Raw genomic sequence first — 22,796 nt, 5'->3', positions numbered from 1 at the left:
CTTTAAAAATGTGATATTCTTTATTGGTAGGCAATTTAATTATAAGTCTTCAAAATATGTTTAATATGAAATATGTATATAAGTTGCTATCTTGATATCAAGTTTCGGCACATAATATTTTTTGATTTTTTCACTTTGTGTCACAATCACCCCTGCTTAATACTGTAGCTGATTAAAATTTAGAAATATATCAGCTAAGATTAGCTATAAATGAGTAATCAATGCAGGCAATGCATTTACTAATGTTTTGAATATTTAATGGCCAAAAAAAAATTATAAAAATAAGCATTTGTTTTTAAATTCAGTTTGCTTTATCTAATTTTTAATAAGTCTAAAAAAAATTGATTCATAACAAAAATACGTTATTTTATTCTCATAAAGTATATTAAAAAAGTCTATGGATTTTATTTTTCTTAGCGAAAGTTTTTAGTTAAATTTTATCTTAAAGCATTAAACTTATTTCTTTAAAGAAGTAACTTAGTCATGCTTCTGATCAAACCTTTATTTTTTACAGGGCTTTGTAAATTCAGGTTATGCTGTAAATGGAATTGCACATGTAAGTATTTATTGTTATCAATCTGACTCGTTGTTGCAAAGGATAAGGAATCTTTTTTTTATTTGCCAGCCATAACATATTTAGTTAAAGTCCTGCAATTTAACAATATCTAAATTTTTCTGTGGTATCATTTTTCATTTAAAGAAGCATCAAAAATTGATACTTCTCAAATTTGATGGTATTCGGTGTCTATTAATTAAATTAAGACCTAGGTATTATTTAACCATAGAACTTTTTTTATCATCATCCAGGAATGAAACTTTCTGTTATTTGTCTGATATCTGATTTTTACCTCTCCCTTTCCTTTGTTTAAACTGACTTTAAATTAAAGAATAAAAATTCCTTGAAATTAAGTTTATTTATTAAAGATCGTTTTAATTTCTATGAAAAGCAGAACCAACACTTAATACCTTGCAATCAGTAGCAGTTGACTGTTTTGGTATCATATTATCATCTATGAATTTGTGCCAGCTGGAATGTCAGAATAAAAATTTTTTTCATTTGCTAAGTTTTAAAATGTTTTGAATTCGTAAATACCAGAGTAAAAAATATGAATTTTCATTGTGCCTTTTCCTAATATTAAACAAAATTAAAACTCAATTTAAACATTGGATATCATGCCTTTTTTCCAACAATATGTATGATTTTGCATAGTAGATTTGATCTGGTGTCGTATTGCTAGTAAACAAAACTAGGGACTTGAAGACACTATAGAATGATGTGGAAAGTCAGTGACCACGTTTGTTGTTTATATGTTAGCGTTAAATGTTAGGCACATTTTCTTATAAAAGTTAAAATACATAATTACCATTGCTTGTTGCAAAAGTTCTGTTGTCATGCTTAAAAAATCACAATCACATATTTTTTTTTTTTAATTATGAGATATATTCATAAAATATTTAATGAATTACAGATTATAAAACTTTAAAAAAATTTATATTTTTTATTTAAGTAACAGCGCTTTTAGATTATTAAATTTTTAAAGTACTTTGCATATCTGTTAATAGATAGTGACATCTATTGAAGTTTTTTGTTTGTTTTTCCCCCGCAAAGGGTATTTTTTTGTAGCCATCTACGAAGCATTCAAGTTTCACCATCATACGTTTTTAATGAGTATTTAACAGTTTTAGCATAACTAATTAGAGCTATAAAAAATTTTAATCAACATTTTATGTTCAAAAAATTTAAATGCCCAAAGAGTTGAAATTCTGGTATTATTAGCGAACAAAATTGTAATAAAGTTCATTCAATAATCATCCTTAAGTTTTTTTAATGATATAAATGATTTCCTATATATTATATGTACTAATTATTGTTTTGATTGTTTGAAATAAATATTATTATTTCTCAAATTACTTGTTTAAATTTTATTTTTTAAATTGTAACAAATTTCTAGAATTTTCTAATGTGACTTAGAATGTTTGTATCCTGTTGGTTAACCTCCTTGCGATCAAGAAAATTATCAATGAATTATGAAAACTTTTTGTTCCTTTCAGAACCCAACAGCCCCCAGCCCTTTGGGGCAAATGCCACCAAATGATGGAATGCCTGGAGGCCCAATGCCACCTGGTTTTTTCCCTGTAAGTATGCTTGTTTATTGCAATCCTTTATTTGTTTTTGAGTTCTAATTATAGCAAAAATCAATATAATATATTGATTTTCTCTATAATCTATATAAAGAAATCTGAGAAGAATTTAATTTAAATATATAAAAAGAATTGAAATTACGTATTTATGTTATTCTAATTTTTCCAATTTCTCTATTTTATTATCATTATTATTATTAAAAACTTGTGTTGTGGTTATCATTTTGCTTTTTTAGTTTATTCAATTAAAATTTTATATCAATGCAATTTATTATTTTATTCATATTTAGAAGGGAAAAGTAACTTTTTGTTTATTTTTAGTTTCTGACCCATATTTTAGTTCAGTGTAGTCACAATAACATTGCATGTTGTGACAGTATATTAGAACTGTTTAAGTATTGCAATATAAATCAATCGAAACATTTTCTATTTGTTTCTTCTCAAGGTTTTGTTTTGGTTTGACATAAGTACAACAATAGAATGATTTAAAATTACGCTTTTTGCCAAAATAAGCTTTGAATAATTAATGCTTTTTGTCATAACCAAACAAGAACAATTAACTTTTTACCTTGTTTAACATGTTCAATACTATGTCAGTTATTGGTGGCTGACACTACATTTTTCGTTCAGGCTGCATTAGTCATTTGTAACTGATAGTGAAAATATGATGAAAATTTATTTGTATTTGACTTTTTATTTATTTATTTTTTTTTCAATCTGTTAGCAAATGCAGTGCTTATGCCACACTACTGATGCTTCTTAACAGCGTGTGTGGCCTGATGGGGATTTTCTAACAAATACGTATGGCGCTCAACGTGTTAATTATTTACTAAGTAGTTGCAATTTCATAAGCTAAGCAAACTACAATATATAAATTTGTTTATTGTATGTTCCAATGCTCTAGAAAGTTTTTAAAAATATTTCATGTAAATAATAAATAGCTAGGTGCGTATTTTTGTGTTTTTAAATATTTGTATCTAAAAAAAATTTTTAAAGCATTTTATGATTAATCTGTTCTAGAATAATGACTTGTTAACGATAGATTAAATTATTTACTATACCATAGTAAACATTTACTATACCATAGTAAACATGTATATGTAGAATTTTTCTTTATATTTTCTCAGCCTTAACATACAATAGGAATAGACATGGAGTGGATTACTGCATTGCATGGATTACTGCATAAAATAAATCTGAACTAAATTTTAAACCTTGAAAAGAAAATTTTTGTTACTCCCTATGAATTCAGATTCAAATAAAAATATTCAAGAGCTATATACTCAAATTTAAATATTAAAAACTCTGTTATGTAATTCATCCTATAATAAAAATTTTTAGCCTTCCTCTTATCACGTGAACATAAGCTGGCTTTTGTATGGCATAATATGGACACTGCAATGCATGTAATTTAAATTTTCCAGTAATGTTTATACAGTCTTAATTTATCTTTTAGAACTCTCATATGCGGCCCTCACCGCCTCAACAACCTGCTTCTCAACCGTCCCCTCATCCTCAGCCTCCACCACATTCTCAGATGATGCAGAATCAGGTATGTATCAATTTTTAAATAATTTTTTTAAGGAAAATATTTGATTGTGTAGGGAATTGAATAAATTGTTTAAATTTTGTAGTGATTGACAAACATATAATTAACTTTACTAGTCGTAATTCTAATAATTTTTTTTTTTAAATTTATTTCCATTTATACATTTGCGTAAATTTTTTTCTTTATTTTTTAAGGTAAGTGTTATTTATTTAGAGTAGAATTTTTTTCTGTTCAGACTATCCTCCAAGTTGGGTGATGTGCTTAAAAGAAAAAAACGATTTTGCGTTTTGTTATAGCTTCTATAAATAACAAAAACACATCATTTATAATAATATGAATTTATTCTGTCAAATAATACTAAGTACATTATACAAAGTACAAATTTGTATTGACACATACATTTTCATCTATACTTACTTCAAGAAAGGAATTGGGTGTAAAATTTAAGATGCAACCTAAAAAATAAAAACAAAAATTATTTTTAATATGTTTAGTTGATATAAGTATTACTCAATCAATAAAGTTGATCCAAACAAAAAAGATTTATACAAAGTTTTTTTATGAAGATTTTGTTAGAAGATTGGTTTAAGCTGTTTGACATTTGTTTTAATGTAACGAAATGTCTTTAAATGCTTGATGATTCTTCTGAAAATATGTGTAATCATTGGTAAAAGTTCACTCAGTTAAAAAACAAATAATAATTGAAAAAAAAAACATTTAAAAATGCTTCAAATATTTTCTATGATTACACACATGTCCAGATGTATTATTTCTTTGTTTGAGTGCGTATGTATTTCTCATGACTTGAGTAAAATTGTTAAATAAATGGCATAATGCACATCAGGGGGTGCGAATGCTGTCTTGTAAGAACTGTGCCTGCGGAGATCCTGGTTGTGTGAGCAGCTCTGCAGTAGGATGTAACTCAGTGAAGGTAAGATTATGTCGAATGCAAAATCCTCAGTGCAAAAGCTTGGAGTTGTGTATTAATCATGCCTTAAATAATACTTATTTTTGCAGTGTTTAAAAGTAATCGAATGATTAATTGTTAGCATGATTTGTTTGATGTTAAAAATTATTTGCTTTAGTTTAGATTGTGCTTATTGACATATTTATGTAGGCTTACTATAAACAATTTTGTTAAACCTAAGTGCTGTGATTTAACAAAGCTTATGCATATTGCATTCAATTATCCCCATTTGAATATCTACTTTTTTTTATCCAGGTGCAGTTGTTTATTTATTTTTTTTTTTTTTCATAATGCATGCTTTTTCTTCTAAAATAATTATCAGCGATTGTGTAAAGCGTTTATGTACTTTTATTTGATTAATAATATTAAAAGCTTGCACTTTTGAAAGTTATTAATGCTAGCGAAATAAATTTAGGAGTGAGAAAAATTCTCTAAAATACTTTGGTAATCCTAGTCAATATACTCCTATTTGAAAAGTTTCTGTGTCCTTTACCAATATATCCAAAAGGATTCCCCAAAAATGAGAAAAGATCTTTTGCTGTATTAATAGAGAACAAATATTGTGTGCAACGAATTTAAAAGGAAGAAAAACGAAATTATTCAAGTAGTTTTATTTAAATTTATTTTATACGGTTTGACTAATTAAATGTTGCCAAATCTTTAAAAAAAAGTTTCAGTTACGAAATTTTTTGAATTGTGTATGTGTGCATAAACTCAGCCAATACTTATATGCATAATTTATTAGGCATTCATTTATGCTTAACCTGCTTCCTAAAAAATAAAAGATCTTCTGAAATATATTAAAACTTAGCTTTTTTTCTCTTGGGAATTATTTATTAACTTCAAGAAGTTTTTTCTTATCTCAAAGTCAATTAAGATTCATTTGTTTGTCCACTAATTTTAGAATATTGCAGTAACTATTTATTAATTTTTATTGGCTAGTGTAATATCAAATTAAAATGTATTTTTTAAAAAGAATCTGAAAAGTGGCAAACAGAAAAAAAGTTCTATACAAGCTTGCTCTTGTTCTTAATGCTCAAAGAACTAAAAATGTGACAATTCTGCATTATTTTCATAGATAAGATTTCATAAATAATTTATTAAAAAATTAGTGTTCCAATAATATAATTAAAAAATTGATTATACTATGAAAATGAAGTTCTTTACTTGCTTGTTTAAGTGTAGACAGAAATTTTAAAGTAAAAGTAGTCCTCTAATAATAAAATAGTCAACATTCATGGCCATTATTTATTTTGGTATCAAATTACAAAAAAAAATTTTTTTTGAACCTATAATTTTATGCTTATTCTATACAAAACTTCGTAAATTCTTATTATGACAAAATAAATTTTTTTTATTTTTTATTGCACAACTTATTATATTCTGCTGCACAAAACATGCAATGTGGTTATAGAGCAGTAGCATGTAGATCTGGAATATTTTTGTTGAAAGGATTACATGTAAAAAAAAAAAAAAACTAAACAAATTGTGTTATTTAAATTATAAAGCTCTGTAAAGTTAACTTTACTATAGATATTTACCCAGCCTAATATATATATTTTTGAATCCATTCTGAAATCTCATCGTATTTAAAGTTAAATATTAATAGAGGAATGATGAATTTTAATTAAGTAAGGAATATAAGTTGTGTATTGTTCATATTTCAATCAATTAAAGAAAGTAAATGAAATCCTGCAAATCATCAGTGAGATGCACACTTTTTTGTAAGCTGTGATCTATTTTTATGTATGAAAAATGACTGAAATTAACTCTTTGTTGTTCAAACTTTTCAAAAATCTTAAAGTTCTAAGGAATGAAGAAAATAGAAATTTAAAAAATTATAAATAAATTATAAATAGTTTCAATCAAGTTGGAGAATGAAAAATTTAATTCATATGACATAATTATAACTTCCTGGAGGGGAAGAAAAAAAACGTGTAGTGAATTAAGTTATTCAAACATGTTATGAAATAAAATGAAAAGTAGTAGTGTAGTTTTACTAAAATTTTATGAGGTGTTAATTTTACACTTCCTATATATTTTAAAAATAATTTACGAGTGAACTTTCTTAATTTTATTGTAAAGAATATACTTCACAGTTATATATTTTTTAAATATAAAATAAAAATGTGAAACCATTCCCAGCGTAACTTCAAATTGTTTCTAACGTCATTCATATTTCAAAATGTGTCAAATTCAGTGATTATATCAGTTAGAAGCACAATATTTCATAATTTTAATAATGAAACACTCTTGTAAGATTTTATGACTTTCTGAAAAATGTACATGCATTATGCAAATTAACCAGAACTTTTAATAGCTTACTAATATTATTTATAGAGCTTTAATCAATTATTTTTGATCTCATTTAGCATGTTTACTAGACATAATAATTAATTGTTGGTTTCTAAGCCTCCATAATATTTCTGCATAGTTTTTGAATGAAAATATTTTTTTTAAAAATAAATTGTAATAAATTCTTGTAATTTATTTAGAATATTTGTAATTTCCTTTTTGTCAGTGTCTAGGTTTTGTTAAAGAGTAATTAAATAATAATAAGTAGATTAGGAAAGTTTTTGATGACTAACTAAATTTAAAGGATCAGGTTCCAACAAAATCCAATAAAGGTATGTGATTAAATAAAGGTCTAAATTTTTTTTTACTGGAAGATAGTACAAAATTAATTAACAACAAATTTTTAAGGGACAGCATATCGTGACCTAAAAAAATATAAACACGTGATTTATGAAATTATGACAAGCATATAGTTAATTTAAAATCTAAATATAAAGTTCTCAGATTTGTAGTTTTTTGTAAAGTGTTCTACTAAGTCTTAAAAATCAGTTGGTGTTTTATTTTTAGCTCAGCTTATGAAAGTATTATTTAACATGTTACCTTCATATACTTTAACGATTACTGCATGCTCTGTTGGCACTTACACATTCTGTATGTAGGATTTTGTGTTTTTTTTTAAGAAAAACATTTTTATTTTGAACGAGACGGATAAATCTTTTGATGTGGAATCTCCTATATTTTGTAGATTACTGCATTCGCAATCGCTGGGTCATTTACTTGCGCAATATTAAGACATTTTTCATTGGTGCCGTAAATCAAAACAAACAAATGAAAAGAACCCTAACTTAGTGAACTTAGTGAAAACAATGTCACTTGAGTGAAGTTATTTTTTATTTACAAAAATATTCAGAACTGCCGTACAAGAAAAACAAGTAGACATTCTGGGTATCAAATACTACTTTTTTGGCCTCTGAAATTAACTGTGTTCCAAGAAGAGAATTCTAATATTTGCCATGAAAATTTGGGTCACCATATAAGTAAACAATAAATATTGTTGCTTTGTAATGTTTTATTGACTTTTTTTTGCTGATAGATAAATTATACATTAAAACCTTTTGGGTGTGTGTATCATATTAAAATTTGGGATAATTTAGTCATATAACACAAGAAATAAAAATTGTAGTTCCCATTTATGAAATAAATACATGTATGTTCTGAGAAAAAAATTATGAAACAAAACAGCAAGGAATATCTCTTTTGTCAAAAATAATTTTGTTAACTCATCTAAATTAATTTCTGGGGTGATAGAATCATGCAAATCTGACCTGATATTATTTCTCAAAAATTATAATTGAAAATTATCTGAGCAAAAATTTTGTTACATGCCATAAATATACAAAATATGGATTTTACTCTAAGTCAAAGATAAAGATGGGTAACTGGATGCAAAATACGACCTTAAAGTTAGTTTACTTACATAATAATCTTTTGGAAACTATAATAATTCACTTAAAATTCATAAAAAGTATGATTATTGAGTGAGAACACATGTAACTCAGATTTGAGCGTTATCTAATATTGAAATAGTTAATCGTTACATCATGTCATGAACAGTATTTCTCACATCCGAGTTTGTAATTTATTTGTAATTTTGCACCTTAATAAGACTTGCATATTCAACAACAATACAACATTCAACAGCAATACAACATTCAAAAGTGACTGTTGAATACTACAAATTGCTTTCATATAGCTTTGGAGAAGAAAACAATCAAATGATTTCTAAGTCACATTAGAAAAGGTTCCCTTAAATTCCAATGCCAATAAAATTTATTTGACGAATTACATTTCCAATATGACACTGTTAGAAGGTGCAGCCATGAAAAAAAAAAAAACTCAATTGCTTTCAAATGATTAAAATTTTTTGAAATGGAACTGGAAACAGTCAGAATTAGTTTAGATTAGCCAGATTCAGCTGCATAAATTTATCCATTGAAAGAATATCAAAGAGAATCATAAACAATAATTTCTGCATTGACATTGTAATTAACACAGAATTTTAGGGAGGGAGTTGTAGTTTAAACACTTATCTTTAATGCTGTTTGGAGTTTTAAATGGTCTTTATACAAGATAGGTAAGTAAATTTTTATAGTTTATCGTTTTAAATGTTTATATATATATATATATGAGTTCTCTTACTAATAATTTTAATAGGTATGCTACTTCGTAGTGATTAATTATTTTATTGCTGATCGAGCCTTACTCAATATATTCATATATTTGTGCTGGTTTAGTTATTGTTTAACATCATTTTTTTTAATATATATTTTATTTATGTTTTGCCACTCTTATGAAACAGAATTATTGAAGCTGTTTTTGATCATATATTTATTTGATCTTAAAATCATACTATTTATATATTTTTGGGTATTTTTAAACTTATTTATTAGATGTTCAAAAGAATAGAACTTATTATAAATTTCAATAGAATTATAAATTTCAAAATAAAAAAAATGATTCTGCCTTTTTAACATTTAAATTAATTTGTCTGAATTAACTGTTATAGCACAAATTCAGAACAAGTTTTTAGCGTTCTCATTAAACATTGTGATAAAATATCTCTATGCAAGTATAATCTTAGACTTATATCAAGCGTAAGAGTAATTCAAAGACTTATATGCAATGTGTTTCTAATGTCAAATAAAGAATTATGTTAAATGTTTATATTGTTATTTTTAAAGCTTTTTTTAAAAATAACACCATTATTATTCTCCAATTCCTATTTCTCCTGCATTTGGAATTAGTTATAATTATTTTGTCCTTCTGTATGTGTTTATTTCTTTTGCACAATTAATTTTTGTCTTAGTTAGGGGGGATGTAGATTTTTCTTAAGATATAGGCATGGAGTTAAACTGGTTTTTTTCTTTCTGTGTAGATTCTTTCTCAGTTCACATCTCAGATGATTAAATGATTTTACTGTTTGCCTATTTGTTTTGAAATTTCAAAAAATGCTATGAAACTGAAGATATGATTAAAAAAAATATTTTTTTTTTTTCAAGTATATCTTGTTAGCTAACTAAACTTTAAACTGAAATTTCTTAACTCCTAACATCTGTTCATATCCTGTGCAAAGGTTTCAGGGGTATGTATTGTACATTAGTGCAATAGATAGAGGTACTCTCGTATGTCAGAATACGTTATACATCAGAAATTTGAGAAAATAAAACATAAAAAGGAGGGTACTTGTGACTAATAAATATTAAATACTGTACTACTAGTGAAACATTAAAAGAAAAAATATTTTACATTGTTTTTTTTTTCTGGTTATGATACATTTGCCCTGAACAGACATGTGCTAGACATGTGTCAAAATGTATATTCAAATGTTATTGTAAAATCTTTTACAAAGGTGCAGAATTTTGAATTCTTTAAATGGGTATGAAGTTGTTTCTATGTGTGATTCAGTAGACGAAAATGTATCAAGCTAATGGTACTGCTAACATATTGCATCTGACACAGATGGTGATCTAGAAAACTAATTAGTAGCTAAATTGTATTTTTTAAAAGTTTTTTTGTTATATTTTTTAAATAGTCTTTAATAAATTATAACTTTTTTTCTGAACGTAATTTAAAGTATTTTTTCAGGAAAAAAAAACTGAATAAGTAAAGAAAATATGAGAGAAAATCCAAAATTAATTGTATATAATATATTAAAAGTAGTTTTCGGAAAGGATAAATTGATTCACAGTTGTTCTCATGCATTAATATTTCACAATCAACAAATATTCGTTGAATTGGATGAACTTCTCTTCCTGGCACTAATTTCTAATTATCATTTTATTATGCATGCAACACCTTTCTTGTAGTGTTACATTTTATGTGTGAGTCTTATTTTCCTAAAAACACTCCTGTTCATTCATTTTGTATACTCACTAATTAGTTCGATTCAGCCTTGAATGAACGTGAAAAGATAAACTAAATGTAATAAAATGTGAACTATAAACTATATGTCTTTAAAAAAAAAAAACTTTAACAATTCATTACAAGACATTACATCCCTCTCATTGAAGTTAAAAATTCCTAATTAAATTGCACATGCTTCTCTCACAGTTATTTTGTTTTTATTAGATAATGTAAGAAGAACAAAATTTTTAATAGTCATTCATTAGGTCAAATCATTAAGTTAAGTGTGCAAATCATTGGATTTTACACCTGACACTTCAGCTTAAATTGGACAAAGTTTCAATTTAAAACATATTGCAAAGTTACAGCAAATTTGCAAGATAGTTGAATTCAACATTGTTTAATTTTTCTATATGTGCATTGGCTGATTTTTAAGTTGCTATTTACAGCTGTACATTTTTTTTTTATATATATAATCCTACATTGCTTTAATCCCCATTTTTAGATTGTTAAAAAAAGATTTATTTTCCTCTTTCCATTTTCTCACTCTCAGAAGAATTAACATCTGAACTAAAAATAAAGTTTTCGTTGATCTTTGAAGTGAATAATTTATGTAATTGAGGGGGGGACAATGATTTTTGTACATTATCTGATTAATTCACAAAATTTTTTTGTCTAAACCTCCACTTGTGGAACATGTAAAATATTATATTGATACAGTCTCTATATTGAGTACAGATTGTTTTTCAAGGTTCTAATGTATTAATGAAAAGTTTTATAATTTTCTATATTACGCTGTTTCTCCATTATTCCATTAATTTAAAAATCCCTAAATCTTGTTAGTAAAAGCCATGTTTGGCAGCAGCAACCGAAAAATAAAAAGTTGTTCAGGGTCGATGCTGTGACTGAGAAGATGTTGCTGTGCAAAATATTAAATACATTTTACCTCATGCTTGCTCTAAATCAAAAATTTTGTGAATTATATACCATATCTGCTCTTCGGTTTTAAGTTAGTATACTTTTTACTCAACATTGAAAACGAAAGCTTCTAATAATTAAAAAAAATTTATGAGAACGAGGACAGTGATTACAATTTATTGAAATAATTTCATGCAGTACTAATTTGTGAGTAAAAATGGCTAGTTAACATTGGTGATCTCCAAACTATAGCTGGCAATCCTGATCAACCAGGTAAAATTTATAACGGGAGTAAATTATACAAATGATAATCAGAAAAAGAACGCAATATATAGTACACTTAATCAAATGGGTCATTTTAATTGTAATTAGTTAATTTCTTCTGAAAAAATCGTGCAATATGTAACATACTCTTACTGGCTAGAAGTTAGGGTGCATTTTTATACTAAAGTATGCTGATGTGAATAGGATATTAAAATGTCCAGAAGCTGGGGAAATTATTAAAAAAAAAAAAAAAAATTTTAACTTTTTTTTATGGGTGTAAAGAAATTATCTTTCCTTTAACGTCTATGTTGGCTAGGTATTAATTAATATTTGAGACTCGCTGGAAGAGGTAATGTGGCCCTTGAGGCAAAAATTTTAAAAACCTCTAAGTTACACATTTTAAAAATGTAAAATTACAATCCTAGTTCTTCATTTTTATGCATTATTTCGACCGACTATAGTTAAGTTCACAGATTTAACGAGCGAATTACCCTAGTTCAGTCCACTCTTGTTCATTAAGGAAACTGACTATACATGTACTAAATGAAAGTTTTAATCGAGTATTTATGCTGATTAAGCTATAAAATAAATACTGCCATTAAAAATATTTTTAAATTTCAGGATATAAATTTTATTTAATGGTCCAAAAAACACTGAAGATCTTCAGTTTTGACCTTTTAAATTATTTATAAAAATTCTTCCACTTCTATTTTAATTTCAATTTAGCAAAATAGAAGCACAAATTAAAGATTCTGCCTGTAAAAAGCTATATAGTAGCCTCTACTTAGCTGCACTGTAAAGGAGAATCATCTCAAATATATTTCTCCATTAGTGTTTTATGAGGCAAAGATGGTGATTTGTTATTGGCTTTTTTGTTACCGTCATTTAATGAAACCATCAGCTACCATGGACCCAGATGTATTTGATGGGCGTAGAAGCCCTCTAAAAAAGCCCGTAAAATAGAAGCCACAGCGGAAAGTGTGGAAAGAACAAAACAATTTCCTTTTTACCGTGACGTCGTTTGACGGATGAAAGGCCATTAAAAGGCGAAAGGTACATGTAGCAGCGATGAAAGCAAAATTTTTTAACACTTTTAAGATATGTCGCTGACTCCACTTCCCCGCGATGTCTGTTTTAGTGTGCTCTACTTTTTAAAATTGTCCGGTATGTACGAAATATATTTAAGGGGCTTTTTTTCTTTTTAATCGTAAATATTTAAATTGTGATGTCGGATATCGTATCGACTGGATCAGATGTGCTTTTAAAGATCGGGAATCGGTTACTTAGAATAAAGTTAAAAACAATGAAAGTATTAATGAAGCAAATGTAGTATGAAATTATCTTAGGTGCTTTTAAACAGTCCTTGCATATTAAAGCTTACATTTTTTTTTAAACGTTTTTTTAAAGTTCTTTTAATTATAGTTTACAGAAATGAAAGGCACAAATACGCAGATATCTCAAAGTTATTCATTTTAGAAAAAAGGAAGAAAGCGAAATACATAAACAATGTCTTTAATTATGCATTCATTAAAAATACAAAATTTTACCCTTAAAATGATCCGACCTAAACCACAAATTACTCTAAACAACCTAATTGTTTGTGTTTAAACTACCGCATACTGATAATTTTATTTCTTTTAGAATAAACTAAATATTTTTAATAATGAATTAAAATTGGTGGCAGTACATTCAGTTATTTATTTACGTCCTCAAGTCAAATTAGCGTGTTTAGAGACTATTTGAATTTTCGCAAAATCTGTTTATCAAACAAACAGTATTACTGGGCAAAAATAAAATTATAAAATCTTATGAACAACCCATGTTGAGGTGATTATTTTACATCTTCATGTCACCATCTTGACATGTTTTCCAATAACAGCTGTCAATAAGGATTTCTGAAAACGACATATCAAATAAAGGCTCGTTTATAGCTATCAATATCGATTAATTCTAACTTGTTTGCAATTAATGATTAGTAGTAATAACTAGTTTTAAATTGACCGTAATAATAATAAAAAAAGCATTTACATTTTGAGATGAATTAAAGAAAATAGTTGTAAAACCAGAATTAGCACCAACAAAAGTAAGCCTGAACTAAATCATTATTAAATGATAAGACTTCATTAAAAAATTATTTTATCTATCTATAAAGGTTCTATTCAAACAAAATAGTAGTTATACTTCTAACGAATTATAAGAGTGCAATTTTTTTATTTACTAAAAAAAAATTTTTTTGTTTTATTTATACATTGAAATGTAATCTAGAACCTAGTTAAAAGTTGTTAATATTTTTATAGTCTTTAAAAAGTTTAAAAAATACTTAAATTTCAATATTAGGTCTTTCAGTTAAAATGTATTTCAATGAATTAAATTGGACAAAAATATTTAGGCATCTTGGCAATGGGGGGGCGCCTTTATCCTCCACAGCGCTAAAATTAAAACAAAACACAAATTCCTTAATCTTATTTATTTTACTTTAGAATAATAATTGCACTCAATATCAATGCACTCACTGATACAAAAATAGCGAACATGGAATATTCCTGGAAGACGATGCAAGAGTTAATAATTAAGGAAATATAATACAATTCGGGCTTGAATCCTTAGCTGACTTGCATTCTATCATGGTAGTCCTGATACTTAAATTAACCATGCTCTATTCCACAAAAGAAAAATGTCCCAATGGAAGCGAAACTGTTTTTAAAAAAAAGTTATAAGCCGACTTAAGTTCATCTCTTTTGAAAAGGAACTCAAGTGTTTCCATGCAAAATAATTCAGAATGTTTTTTTTTTCCCTTAATTATGCATCTTGCATTCCTAATTCTATTGCTGATAAACTACATGCGACAGTCCGTGATCTTTCTTTTGTACTGCAGCAATAAAATTGAAACTAAAAGTCTTGTTTCACTGCATACTGAAATTTCATTCTAGTGACACGACATTGCTACTCTCTATTTTATGCATTTTTTTTCTTCCCCTAATCAACGTTCATTAACTTAGACAGTATTCGGGATGCTTAAATATACTCTTCCACGAACGTTTCCTTCATAATCCCAGTTCTTTTCGAAAACGAAAAGGTTTTCACCAGGGAAAGTATATTCGGGAAAACAAGCGTGACGTTTCCGGCGCATAGCTATGACAATAATTACTCTTAAACTTCATTTACATACATTTGCCGTGCATTTCCCCCCATAACGACGTGCACATAATAATTCTCTGAGCAGCACTGAAATAAAGGGGAGTGAAGAAAAAATGCGGGCTTAATGCTGCCTGCTTGCGGTAGTAGTCATAATGAATACAACCATAATGAGTAATTTAAGTTAATGGGCACGTAACTTGGAGCATTTTATTTAGAATTTTTTTCTTTTTCTTTCGCACTTCCTTTCTGCTTCTCTTCATTTAATACGTTTTAACTGAGACCATGTCATTTAAGTCAAAGTGGCGAAATATTTTTGCCAGCCACGTCTCGTTTGTTGGGCTTAACGTAAAGTTTAAACATCTGGTATACCATATGCATATCTGCCAGCACAACTGGATTCCCACAAAAAGATCCTTATTGATATTAAATCTTTGCACAATTTATTGCTTGCTTGAATATTTAAATAGGTATTACTAATACATAATGAAGCTAGTCTCATTTATGGTAATCAGTTTAAAGTTTTTTTTTTTTTAATTTAAAAAATCTTACAACTATCAATCATAGATTACTTGTCTATCGCTATTCAAAATAATGAGCTAATATAATAAAATAACATTTAAAGTTCATTTAATGTCAATCATAAAGAAAAAATATTACAAACCATTATTAGTGTATTTAAGTTTTAGTAGTGTATTTTGATTTTTTTTTTTCTTATCCATGTTGGCAGCTATACATATGATTTAAAACGATTTAAAGTAAGGATCATATATCACCTTTTTAGTTTCAAACTTCTTCAACATTTGTCGAAAACATATTATAATACATACTAACTCAATTGAATGATATAACAGCACTAAAAAAATTGATTATTTGGTCGTTTCCTGAGTCGTTTCCTGAATGAAATTTAGAAATATTCGAAAAGTTTTTGAATGTTCGGATGCACTTAATTATAGCTCATGAAAAATTATTTTCAAAAAATCGCTAGTTTCATTGAACGTTTTTTTTTTTTTTTTTTTTTTTTTTTTTTTTTTTTTTTTTTTTAAATTGGAAAGCACCAGTTTTTAACACGCATTTTCTCGTTTAAACTTCTTTCTCCCCTGAACTTCTAATGTTACATTGCAGTGCACTTCCATTATTATTTTCAGATCAATATATGTTTTACCATTCAATCATTCCAGCATTTTATAAAATTCTAGAATGTCTGAAATTAACCGGCAAAATATGAAATTTTGCCTAGGCATTCTTTCGAAAATATTACGTCAATACGCCTTTCTATTTTTTCCGAAAAAAATCCTCGTGAAAACTACAAAAATATACTTGGTATTAAAATTATGAAATAAACGGTATAACTACTCAAAGAAGTTATTAAGACTACCGTTAGTAAATGTCTTAAAAAATATAGATATTGTTGCATTTAGTATCCAACATTATAGTTTGTATAAACTATTTATATTAAACTATAGTTTAAAGCATTTGGGGTGATGTAAAAATAAAGACAATAGTTTTTATACGTGCATTATATTTTTATCGTGAAAAAATAGTTTTTTCAATCACTGAAATTTCTTCACCCTTTTATACTTTCGTAAAACTAAGATAGCTATTATAGTTTTATTCTCATTAAACTAATAAAGACCCTTTTCAGTTTGCGTTAAAATCCTTGAGTGTTCCCTACCGCTTCTTATTGGTATTTTGAGTTTTTTCCCCCCTCCGGTTAAAATAAAAATAAATAAACTTTAAAGAAATATCTTAAACTCGATGTTGAAGGGACAGCATAATGAACAAGAAAATATTCTCATTCACAGCCAGGAAGAAAACGCATCAAATGCATGCACTTATATTCTTTGCCGCATCAGATAATGTAATCAATTTTTCCAAATAAAACAACTTCTTTTTTTTTCTTCCCATGGAAGAAAAATGCCATGAGGGAGAAACACGCGTCTCTTGTTGCCACATGGTGAAATCTCGAAAAAAAAATGTTTTTCTTTTTCGTATAGATAAAACGAAACAAAAAATTTTCGACAGCATGGAGGCGGGAATAAAATTCAATTTCTTCAGATTTGAAAGGTTCCATTTATGTCATGACAAATGCTCTTTTCATTTCTTTTACACATTTTTTTTCTCTCCCGATTCGCCCCGTTCTCCCCCCCTATTTTTTATTATTTTTGCACCTTACATAGTTGTCTCCTATCCGCCATTTGTTCTTGAAACTTCCTACTCACGCATTATTTTTCACAATCGTCCTTACCCAGAGACGTCCAGAATTTGGAACTGTCACCAACCGGAATAAAGAACTGAACCTTTGACAGGTTGCTGAAACCCTTTGTTATAATAAAGATTTTGTAAAGGAATGGGGCTCGACTATTGCTCTGTTTCATTTTTCAATCCACAAATTCTCTATGAACACTTTTGTTTAGTTTGTTTATTTACTTATATAAAAAACTGCATCTATTGGTTAGCCGTTTGATTAAACAATATTACAGTTTAATCACACTGCTGATTAGTGCGCACTAATTGTTGTAAATCGCGCTAACCAGTGCGATTTACTATTTAGCCAAACGATTTTTTAGATGAAAAGATTTTTTAAAAAAATAATAATAAAACAATTGAAAGTATCGATAGAAAATTTGAACGACATCAATCGATTAGTTTCTGAGAAATCGATTTTCAAAAATACGACTTTGATTAAAATCTTTTTTTTTTTTTTTTCTTTTATGGAACTATTTGACTGATTTCGCTCACATTTGGCATTTTACCATACAAAATTACATGTAAAAATTCTATACCTTGCAATTCGAAACTTCTTTTTTTTAATAAATTTTTTTTTCTTCTTTTACATGGAATTTTCTTTTGATTAACGAATTTTATTAGTGAGTTCAAAAAAATTTTCAATTTGTTTTAAAAGTTGTCGAGAAAAATAGCGAAATATGCAAAAATTAACATTAATGGGTTCAAACTTTCGATCGCTGACTAAACTATTAGGGCCATATTTTCCAGATTGTAAATGTCCCCTTTATTTTGAGGGTCGGATATCCTAATCCCTCGAAAAAAGGTATTCAGAGAAAGTACGTTTTTGTGCCCGATTTCGAAACTTAAAATATTGTCTTCATTAACATATTTTAGGTCTCTCCCTCGTTCCACGAGTCCTAGAACATAAAGATCCTATCCGTAGATCAAAAGTTATTCAAAGTTGTCAACAAAAAAAATTCTCGTTCATAAAAAATGCATGGTCTAGGAATAAGAATTAAAACTTTAAATATACCAAAGTTTGATTTACAGTTAAAAATGTATATCAACGAATTTTTTTATTCAGGTGAAATTTAAACCAATAAAACCAACTTAAACATTAAAAGCAGGAGTGGTCATATCTTTGCGCATTGAACAACTAATTTTAATTAGTACAAGGTATGTATTGAGACTTATGAGTCGTGATTTAAAAACACTTAATATAAAAAATGAATCCATCCTAAAATAAAAATAACATTTCGTGACTTAAGATTTCCTAATTCTTTCGATTTTCATAATTAATAATAATTATTCATCCAATTCACAGTTTTAATCTTAAGTGCTCTGATTATATACACTTGTTTTTTTTTTCTTTCAAATGTTTATTTGGAACTTTTTTAGCAAAAAAAATTACTTTTATTTATATCTTTACTTGCATTGTAATTAAAAGTAATTTAATCATCGTTTGCACTTCCATTTTTCTTAAAATGAGAAAAAAAATATGCATATATGAATTATTATTCTCTGTTTAACAAAAGAATTCTATTTTTTTATTTGTATTTTGACCCTGCTGAGAAAAAATAACTTAAGCCTTTAAAAGAATTTTCATGCAATACATGAACATAGCGATGACTTTTTTCATTTATTTTCAACCAACTTATCAGTTAATTAATACGTTGCAATATTCTACATAATAATGCAGATTAATTTAAAATAATAGCTCAGTATCGCGTGTTTTTATCGCTTACCTCAATAAAGAAATTAATTTTTTCTGAGCTATTTGTAATGTTCATTTGGTTTTCACTAGAGTGTAGTGCATTTTTACCCACGATTAAATGTATTATTCAAGTTCAATTAGTTTGAACAATACCTACATTCAAAATATGCGTATTATTATTATTGTGTGCGTGAAATTCTCACGTCTAAATTTTAGCCCTTGATTCGATAAATTATTTAAAAACATTTATTAAAGAAATAAAATTGAATTGCTTTGCTATGTTTTATTCATCTCTTAAAGCTCATTTAATGAGCTAAAAGTATTAGGCAGTATTTCAGTGCCCAATACTTAAACGTATTTATATAGAAACAAGCAAGCATTTTGTTATTTTAATATACTTTTTTTGTGAAAGGAAGCTAATGATTTGAACTAAATTTGATATTTTAAACACAATAAATTTTTTTATTTTTTATAAAGTGATACATATATATCTAAAACTTTGTTTCCAAATTTTATTTTCTTTGGTTTCATCATTATTTTTAACCCTTTGCGGAACTAACTTTTCAAAAAGCCTATTGTCATCGTATGCATATTCACATTGAAACGATTTGCTTAATCTTAGCATTTCACCTAACTCGAATCGTAAGAGGTAAAAACTATTGCAATTTTAGAGTTTTGTGTAATTGTCAAAAAAAGAAAGAAAAAAAATTGGACAATTTTTATCCCACCACCCATTAAAAGTTTAAACTTTGCTAAGATCAGCAAAATTTTTTATGGAAGCTTTGAAAAATTTTCAAAACATTTAGAATTTGAATTTGAGAACCGAGTTTCATAAAGTACATTTTAATTATATATACGAAACAAAAAACAATATATAATAGTAATTAATGGCTTCATAAATAGAAAATTGGCACATAAAAATCTCCATAAGTTGGAAAAAAATAGAATCTCATTCCAAGACAACTTTACCAAACTGGGTCATATTCGATTTTAATTTTTATATTTATTTGAAAGTTATTATAGGAAGTCAGATTGTCATTGGTGATTTGCAAAGTATGCATTATATAAATATCCATAAAGAAAAAATAGTGCTTGCTAAAATATTACGTCATAAAATATAAAAAGTATTCAGCATCATAATTGTTGCTTTAACGTCAAATGATCGCAATCATAGCAGCTCATATCATATGAAAACTTATATTACTTTGTAGTGTGCAAGCTACTAAACTGATACCGTTACCCGAAAAAGAAGTTTTTTTTTTCTTTGGAGGGAGGATCTTTATGAATAAATGACGTGTTAAGTTTTATGGTTATTGCTAGTGGCCTCCTCGTATACCGTTTATATTAGCTTTGAAATCTTTTCCTTGCATCGCTTCCTTTTATTCCGTGTGGTTATATGTTGAAAGAAGAGGCAGGGGATGGGGGAGATCCAAGTTACTATCTCTCTTCAATATAAATAGAGAAAAGAAAGCATGAGCCGTGGAGTGTGGATGACAGGAAGAATGGGATGCCTTAAGTTTGATGCCTTATCGTGATGTTATTTCACGAAATCATTGCCCCCTGCTGCTTTTTTGAGAACAGAATATACTGCTCGAATCATGGATCGTAAAAACATGTGTAGAAGAAAAACTTTAACATAAATAGCAAAATAATGTATTAGCCAACATTTTTTTTAAAAAACTGACTTTAGAATGAAAGTTCTGAGATATTTCGCGGTTTTGTATTTTTTTCTGTTCAGAAATATTATATAAGATCTTTGTTTTATGTATTAAAATTTAGATAATTCTGCTCAGCGAATGAATACAAATATTCACATCAAACAATGTAATTCAAATTAGAAGCTGGGTGTTTTATAAATGAGAATATATTTCAGCAAAGATCAAAGTAAAAAAAAAAGACTGATTTTAAAAATTGTCCCAAAAATAAAAGTTTAAAAAAATAATAATAATAATAAAGAAGATCTAAAAAAATTCTTAATTTCTCATACGCACAAAATTTAAAAACTATTTTTTTACAAAACCTATTTTTCTACGATGATTCAAAATTTATTTTGTTTGTATTCTTAAAAATTAATTTCCATGCACATGAAAATAAAAATTATTGATAAAAAACACTACAATTTCTTCAGCCGCCAATGTTTGCCAATTTTGTCTCATTACAATGATTAATAAATTAAAATGAGAACATAAATATCAATTTTAAACTGTTGCTGTAGAAATATTAAGACATTTTATAAACAACAAATTATTAACTGCAAATAGAAGCTGATTTAATAATTAATATGAAAATGCCGATATTCTCAGATTTAAATTGAGGTTGATGATAAAAATTCGTAGCATAATTCTGAAAATGGCGCAAAACGTCATTATGAATAAAAGCCACAATTTTGTGAAAATGATAAGTGTTTTAAATCTAATTTTTTTGTTATACAAAAAGCAATTTCAACGCTGCATTACCTGCGCTCGTAAAAAATGTACAGAAATTTCATTGATTTTGGTACTTTTCATCTAGGTGAGAAAAAAATCTCGCCAAATTCTTGATTTTTAAAAATAGGGTGATGACTTTTAAAATATGTAAGTTATTTGTCCGTTCTGAAGCCCAGGTTATTCTTTACGACAAGATGATATATTTAGTTCTAATTAAGGCTTTTTTTTTCTTTGGCAAAGTGCTTTGAAAAATGCCGTTGAGTAATATTTTAAAAGGTTATTCAAATGATGCAATTGCAATGACTTAGAAAGCATGATGATGGTTTATTTGAATGACAGTCATGCTATTGCTGTCTTATTGAAAAAATGTTTTTAATGTTATCGTTGGATGAATCTAATGATATGGGAATCGGAAAGATGGACTTAGAATACCGATAAGATAATTTCATGTCTCATTATATTTGGCGACTGTGTGTCCGCGCCAATATTTAGATCTACTTAGGAGTACGAGATTACAGAGCATTATGCATTCGCAGCCACGTCTTACTTCAAATAACGTGCTGTCATCCATTAGGTCAATTGTGTGTTAATGAGATGGCCCTCTTATCATGGTTTTATTGCAAAAGAAGTCACTTATATCACACTCATGCGTTACCTCTCATTCCTAATGGCATTTGCTTAATTGACCGAGATTTTAATCGAGTATTGTAAACATCACTAAATTAAAATAATCATTGCTCCATAATTCATCATTTTTCAGTGACACTGGTGTGCTGATAGTTGTCACTGTCGTAGACTGGCTGTACCACGTTTTCTGAAGTTCGAAGGTGGCATTTTAAAACAGATAATTTATTTTTACTGTACTGAATTACCACTTAAATGGTAATTCTGTTCTTAGAATAGACTACTGAATTTGGCCTGTTTCTCTAGGATTTAGACAAAAAATTCTTCTGGTTTTCGTACCTTTTCATAAATTCCCTAAAACTGCAAAGGTATCAATTAAAAAAATCCGAATAAAAGTAAATTTTTTTTGTAACCTATCTTGCTTGAAAATTAAAATAAGTAATACAACTAAATAAAAAAGACGGTCTCATTTATAGTGATAATTTTTAATGTTTATTTTTTTCTTCCATATTTCCTTTTTTTTCTTCCCAATTCTGAACTATATTTTTTATTAAATTTTTTAATCTTTTAATTTTTTATAGAAATTCAGTAAGAATAAGCTACAGTTACCTAAACTAAATTGTATATTTC

The 22,796-nt window shown here is 27.2% G+C and overlaps 3 protein-coding genes across 10 annotated transcripts in view; 2 read left to right on the top strand and 1 right to left on the bottom strand.

Moving 5' to 3' along the window:
• The window catches only part of LOC107453483 (dystrophin-related protein 2), a 276,867-nt gene that overhangs the window by 19,072 nt on the left and 234,999 nt on the right, over nucleotides 1–22,796 (top strand). The gene's annotated exons all lie outside the window — the stretch shown is intronic.
• LOC107453463 (single-stranded DNA-binding protein 3) overlaps nucleotides 1–22,796 on the top strand; it is an 81,232-nt gene that overhangs the window by 9,970 nt on the left and 48,466 nt on the right. For 4 of the 8 annotated variants that reach the window (XM_071182754.1, XM_016070305.3, XM_016070304.3 and 1 more), the window contains exons 5-8: nucleotides 515–556; nucleotides 2,053–2,136; nucleotides 3,599–3,694; nucleotides 4,536–4,622. In XM_071182754.1, coding sequence (XP_071038855.1) covers nucleotides 515–556; nucleotides 2,053–2,136; nucleotides 3,599–3,694; nucleotides 4,536–4,622 — 309 coding nt within the window. The remainder of the gene's footprint in view (nucleotides 1–514; nucleotides 557–2,052; nucleotides 2,137–3,598; nucleotides 3,695–4,535; nucleotides 4,623–22,796) is intronic. The other 4 variants (XM_071182758.1, XM_016070307.3, XM_071182757.1 and 1 more) reach the window with 1 other exon arrangement.
• LOC107453476 (mitochondrial import inner membrane translocase subunit Tim29) overlaps nucleotides 1–22,796 on the bottom strand; it is a 61,989-nt gene that overhangs the window by 20,656 nt on the left and 18,537 nt on the right. The window lies entirely within an intron of this gene.

Source organism: Parasteatoda tepidariorum, chromosome 1, assembly GCF_043381705.1.
Source record: "Parasteatoda tepidariorum isolate YZ-2023 chromosome 1, CAS_Ptep_4.0, whole genome shotgun sequence".
NCBI lineage: Eukaryota > Metazoa > Arthropoda > Arachnida > Araneae > Theridiidae > Parasteatoda > Parasteatoda tepidariorum.
Note: the sequence above shows the minus strand (reverse complement) of the source record. Positions and strands in the feature narration are given on the sequence as shown.